The sequence below is a fragment of the Hypanus sabinus genome, unplaced genomic scaffold (genome assembly GCF_030144855.1).
Source record: "Hypanus sabinus isolate sHypSab1 unplaced genomic scaffold, sHypSab1.hap1 scaffold_131, whole genome shotgun sequence".
Lineage (NCBI taxonomy): Eukaryota > Metazoa > Chordata > Chondrichthyes > Myliobatiformes > Dasyatidae > Hypanus > Hypanus sabinus.
The window spans coordinates 424,465-430,516 of record NW_026779378.1 but is presented as its reverse complement, the minus strand read 5'-3'; the positions used below and the strand labels follow the sequence as shown (position 1 = coordinate 430,516).

At 48.0% G+C, this 6,052-nt stretch overlaps 1 protein-coding gene across 1 annotated transcript; it reads left to right on the top strand.

Annotated features, from left to right (window-relative positions):
• Positions 1 to 268: 268 nt before the first annotated feature.
• On the top strand, positions 269 to 3,093 carry LOC132386785 (probable G-protein coupled receptor 139). The gene is made up of 3 exons (XM_059959122.1): positions 269 to 357; positions 2,026 to 2,445; positions 2,948 to 3,093. The coding sequence occupies exons 1-3, from the start codon at positions 291 to 293 to the stop codon at positions 3,091 to 3,093; spliced, it is 633 nt and encodes a 210-aa protein (XP_059815105.1). The 5' UTR covers positions 269 to 290.
• The last annotated feature ends 2,959 nt before the right edge of the window (positions 3,094 to 6,052 follow it).

Sequence of the window (6,052 nt, the reverse complement as noted above, 5' to 3'; positions counted from 1 at the left end):
GAGCCTGGGAGTGTTTCACAACTTTCACTGACTTCTCCAATCGTCATTTCTTTGTCAGAGATTTTGCAATTTCGTGTCATGCAATCCATATCTCATCGGAATTGGGATTTTAATTGAATGACATCATGTTTATTTCTACCCCAGCTTTTGGAAATCACGTCAGCCTTGTGCAGTACTGAATATTCAGTGTGCTGACGCGAGTATAAATGAATGACCGTGGAGATTTATCAGCTCAGAGTTTATTCAGCGAGATCGCGGGCAGCTGGAAGACAGGCTGGATATCAAACATCATGCTTGAAACATTTTACCGTGTGAGAAAAATATACTTCCTGATCATGGCCGTTATTGGTGTTCCTGGTAAGAACAGAGGCGGAGCGAAGTTTACAGTTTAGTGTCCGCGGTCTTTGGACGCGTTCGCTTACCGACAGCGTTGTGATGACGGCGAGTGCGGTGCAGAGATTGCGACAAATCCCTGTGTCCGTTCAGAGACTCCCTCGCAGTTTAACCCGTGGGCTCGACGGAATGTAAAGCGGCAGTTGAAACAGATGTAGAGGGGAAGATCGAACAGTTAGATTCATTTTGTGGATTCAGAGCAGGCAGTTCTGATTTATCAACGCAAAGCCGCTGTCAAAGTAAACTCCGATAATCCAGCGCGCTCGGCACCTTTACGGGCTGGTTGGTATTATTCCGTGTCAATAGCGTAAGATGTTTACATTCAGATTTATCATACTGCGCTGCGTTTGAAGAAATCGCTTCAAGTCTGAAGGGAAGGTGGGGGGCGGATAGCCGCTGATATTCAGGGGAGAACGCCAGACATCACTTGTGAGTAAGTCACCGAACCATCGTGAGATTCCAAAATTCAAGTGAGGGTCTGTTAGAGTTTCAGTACACCAGGGCTCGTTTCCGTGTCCTGCGATACGTGTAGTGAAGAGGGAGTGCAGAGCCAATCCAGCAGTGTCCGTTGGAGGTCGGACGGGGTAAGATACATGTGATACTCCGCTCTGGAACAATGAGTGAAGTGCCAATCCAGCAGTGTCTGTTGGAGGTCGGACGGGGTAAGGTACATGTGATACTCCGCTCTGGAACAATGAGTGAAGTGCCAATCCAGCAGTGTCTGTTGGAGGTCGGACGGGGTAAGATACATGTGATACTCCGCTCTGGAACAATGAGTGCAGAGCCAATCCAGCAGTGTCTGTTGGAGACCGGACGGGGTAAGGTACATGTGATACTCCGCTCTGGAACAATGAGTGCAGAGCCAATCCAGCAGTGTCTGTTGGAGGTCGGACGAGGTAAGGTACATGTGATACTCCGCTCTGGAACAATGAGCTTGGCAGCATTTGGAATAATACGGCAGTAATTTTGGACCATCCACTAAATGATGCAAATATTTTGGAAAAAAAAGCACATACATTGGCTTTCTTTTGGAAATTGGATAGTTTAAGCACTAATGTTTAAAATACATGCTAAATCTTTAAAATCGGGAAAGAGAACTTTCTGATTGCAATCGACCACGGTCAAGCTAGTTGCAGAATTTTAAAGAAGCGAACTGAGAGAGGTCTCTGTTCGCGGATGGCATAAAGGAGCTGAGGTGAAGTCATGCGAACGGGAGACAGAAGCGGCGGGAGCGGGGCTCGGCTCTGAGGGGCGATTCCAGGACGTATCTGATAGAAACGCACCAAACATCGTCGCCGAGAAATTGCCGAGCTTTCCAAGCTTTGTATATGTCAAAAACCTGATCGTGGACGTTTGGAATTATTTCTCTAAACCAAAGCATATACGCCAATTCGTTGACAATGCATCCTTCCCAAACCCTGCTCCTTCTCCTGGACCGAGTACTGTTACCATTCAGCCGGCAGGCATGCAGTTGTAAGAGGAATCTGCGATTCCCGCTTTACACTTTTTAAACTCCGGAAATGCATTGCCAGCAAACTTTGATTGCTCCGAATTTTCTGCACATCTCTGTACTGAGAGCCGTGGTGCGTCGTGTCAGTAATTCACTCATTATTTTTTCTGCTGTTCCCCCAGTTAATCTAGTGGCGATTGTGATCCTGTCCCGGGGAAAGTGCGGCCTCTCCTCCTGCACCACTCGCTACCTGGTGGCCATGGCAACGGCGGATCTACTAACCATTATCTTTCAGGTCATATTGTGGCGGATCAGTTATTATTACTTCCCCGGTTCTTTTCTGGAGATGACCCCCGTATGCAGTTCCATCTCTGTCCCAGCAAGGGCAGCCACAGACTGTTCTGTCTGGTTCACCGTCACCTTTACGTTTGATCGGTTTGTCGCCATCTGTTGCCAAAAGCTGAAAGCAAAATTTTGCACCGGGAAAACTGCGGCAGTAGTTCTGACAACAACCGGCGTTCTTTTCTGTTTTAAAAATGTGCCCTACTTCTTTATGTATCGACCTCTGAAAGTAATTGATAATATACGCTGGGACTGCATTCGTAAATCGAGCTACTATACGGATCCCGGGTGGGTGGGATACAGGTGGCTTTCTACCGTTCTAGCGCCATTATTCCCGTTTGTTTTAATACTACTACTCAACGCTCTGACAGTCAGACACATTTTGGTGACTAGTCGCGTCCGTAAGGGGTTGAGGGGTCAGAGCAAGGCGGAGAACCGCAGTGACCCGGAGATGGAGAGCAGGAGGAGGTCTGTGATCTTACTTCTCTCCATCTCCGGAAGCTTCATCATCCTGTGGTCGGTAAAAGTTGCCGAATTCCTTTATTACGTCATCGCCGGATTGGATCAGAATAGTTACAACGAATCGGAATATATATTTCAACATACCGGATACATGCTGATGATATTAAGTTGCTGCACAAACACGTTTATTTACGGGGTAACTCAGTCCAAGTTCAGAGAGCAGTTCATCAGCGCAGCGAAATATCCGCTCGTGTCAATTATTCAACTGATTAACAAACAAAATATCTAAGTTCTTCTCAGAGGCTGGGGCAGTTTCTGTTTTCAATCTCGACACATCGGAGAACGAGGCAGCTGCGAGAGTGGTTGAGAGCCCGAGTGAGACCCAGATCCGGAACAGGCTCTTCGGCAACTGCAGCCGGCGGCTTCCACCTCCCACCGGTCATTAAACTCAAACCACCTTCTGTTTGTATGTTTCACCACATTCCCGCTGCCGTTACCGCCACACGTCTATCGATAACAAATCCCGCCCTCCACCTCCGACCGGTCACTAAACAAACCACCTTCTGTTTGTATGTTTCACCACATTCCCGCTGCCGTTACCGCCACACGTCTATCGATAACAAATCCCGCCCTCCACCTCCGACCGGTCACTAAACAAACCACCTTCTGTTTGTGTGTTTCACCACATTCCCGCTGCCGTTACCGCCACACGTCTATCAGCAACAAATCCCGCCCTCCGGTGTCAATACTCACCGGTCTAGTGATCGGCATATCCGTTGCTTCCCGGTGACGGAGAGGAACGGGAGCACCGAGCGGAAACACTGCCGGCACAAGCAGAACGGGCGGAATTCACACTGAGCGCACTGGAGACCAGCTCGGGACCGCTCCGTGCTCGCAGTGAGTAGACAACACCGCAGTAAGATTTAACTGTTCGAATCCAACTTCGGATCGGCACGTCCGCCAACACGCTTTGAGCAGACAAAGTCCACGTGCACAAGCATCCTAAGATCAACTGTCTAGTTAACCTGCATCCAGCGAGTTTGTATCAATTTCCTGATGCGTTCCCCTGCACAGAGGGTGTCTGCAGAAGGTCCGATTATCATTAAAGTTGAGTTACATTACTTTGTGTGGAAAACACGTTTCCTTCTCATTTCTCTGGATGTTTGGCGGGGATGGGGGAAGGATAGGCATCCGTTAGTCTTGTGAGATCATGGATTTGCACCTTTGGAAAGTTTCCAGGTCTCAGGCCTGGGCAGGATTGTATGGAAGACCGGCAGATGCCCATGCTGCAAGTCTCCCCTCTCCAAGCCACCGATGTTGCCCAAGGGAAGGGCAAGGGGCCGATACAGCTTGGCACCGCTGTCGTGTGGTTAAGCGCCTTGCTCAGAAACACAAAACGCTGCCTCAACTGAGACTCGAACTGGTGAGCTTCAGATCAGTAGACCTTAAACACTTGGCCACGCGCCTGCACGGGAGGAAGAGTAAAACAAGACCTGTAATGACTTCTCAATTGACAAAAGCTTTCCATCTATTCTAGTGCTGTTTAGTGTTGTGGCGTTTTGGACAATTACATAAATATTGTTGTGTCGGCCTAATTGTTTAATATTATTGTGTAGTGACTTTAAGGTGGAAACAGTTGTGGATATTACTGTCGGTACCATACATACACTGTTCATACCATCGTCTATCCATTTTCTCCTTGAAGTCATATTATTTCTACTGTTTTCACATCTGGATTTCAGAATTTTGTGCATGTTTGGAATCGGTCCATGAAGGAAGTTGTTCTTGCTGGTGTGTCCTGTAATATTCCATCAGGAATGTTATTATGGATATGTAATAATAGATCGGTCCTCGTATCAATATGTACTCCGGCTCTCAGACTGAATGAGGATTGTATTGATAGTAATGGACCGTATCCTTCATGAGTTTGTGTTTCAAAGCAAGTTTTTGGTGAATGATACTTGCTACTTGGTTCTGCGTGTGTGAGTAACCGGATTGAACTAAACTGTTGCAAGATCCCGGAATGTGTTGGATAGTTTCTGGATTCTCCTGGCATTTTCTCCTTTTGTCCTCTTGCTGGTCTTTAACTGTGTGATTTCATATTTTTTAGTGTTAACACTGATCGTACTTTGCAGCAGATGGAATGGAATCTCCACAAACACCCTGTTTTTGGATGTGTGCAACTCACTCACATTCCTCTTCCCTCCCCTCTCCACAGTGCTCTCGACTACTTCGTTTCTCCCTTCTACCCTACACCTCACCATTTTCCCAGCCCACTCCAACCCGTCAGCACACCCTCCTATCTCTCAGCCTTGTTCCTCCATCCTCTCTTATTCTCCTCTCACTGATGTCCTTCTCCTACCCCTGTCACACTCATCTCAACCCCATTTTCCCTCACTCTCACTTCCCATGTCCCCTTTCAGACTACAACCCTGCTCAATTCGGTTCAATTCAATTTCAATTTAATTGTCATTTATCCACATATGAACACTCACGAATACAGACAGACAAGACAGTATTACTACGGGATCAAGGTGCGAAGACACGTCACCAACACTCACACACAGTGAGCACACACAAGATCATGACGACGTAATAACAGTCCCGACACCCACCCTCCCAATCTACCCCCCACCCCGGTGACGTCGTGGCTGCATGTATACGTAATCACACCCACACAGAACATCAGTAAAAATACAACAACGCAGGACATATGTAGTTTAACACTGGACATCCCAGCCCACCGATATCATCTCCCGACGCTCCCCGACCACCTGTTAGGCGACACCGCGGCTTTATGACGCAGTTCCCCTCCCGACCACTGACTTCGACAATGTCCAAGGAGTGAAAAGGAGAACCGGAAGTTTGGGAAATCGATGATCATACCCAACAGACACACACTGTGAGCACACACAAGGACACATTCACGCAATAAAAATCTCGAGGCCCACTTCACCTCTGGAACACAACCACTTCCCCTCGATGAGGGATTGGAGACTGGGTCTATGGAGAGAGAAACGGAAGGATGGGGTGATTCGAAGAGTAAATGAAGTCTGCGGTGACAGAGACTGACGCAGACAATAGTGGGGAATATGAGGAATACTAGGAGAGAACAGACAGGGGTCAGAAGAGACTTTGGAAAGAGTAAAACGAAGCGGGTGGAGATACTAGTAGAAAGGCAGACTGGGAGAGACACGGGGACAGAGATTCGGACGCGAGAGAGAGACAGGGGAGAAGTTACGGAGAGAGATTGTGGGAGAGAAGGAGTGGTCAGGGAGAGAGTGTCTGGAGGTAGCGAGACAGAGAGACTGGAGAGAGGGAGAGACTAGGAGGAAGAACATCTGGAAGAAAGTGACTGACTGACTGGATTGTTGCGGAGAGTGAGAACGGTGCGAGATGTGACAA

What these genes read in the sequence shown, in the direction of transcription:
- LOC132386785 (XM_059959122.1), top strand. Translation starts at nt 291, where the DNA reads ATGCTTGAAACATTTTACCGTGTGAGAAAAATATACTTCCTGATCATG. An exon ending in GGCCGTTATTGGTGTTCCTG is followed by an intron (nt 358 to 2,025) that starts GTAAGAACAGAG and finishes CTGTTCCCCCAG; the next exon opens with TTAATCTAGTGGCGATTGTG. An exon ending in TATACGCTGGGACTGCATTC is followed by an intron (nt 2,446 to 2,947) that starts GTAAATCGAGCT and finishes AGTTCTTCTCAG; the next exon opens with AGGCTGGGGCAGTTTCTGTT.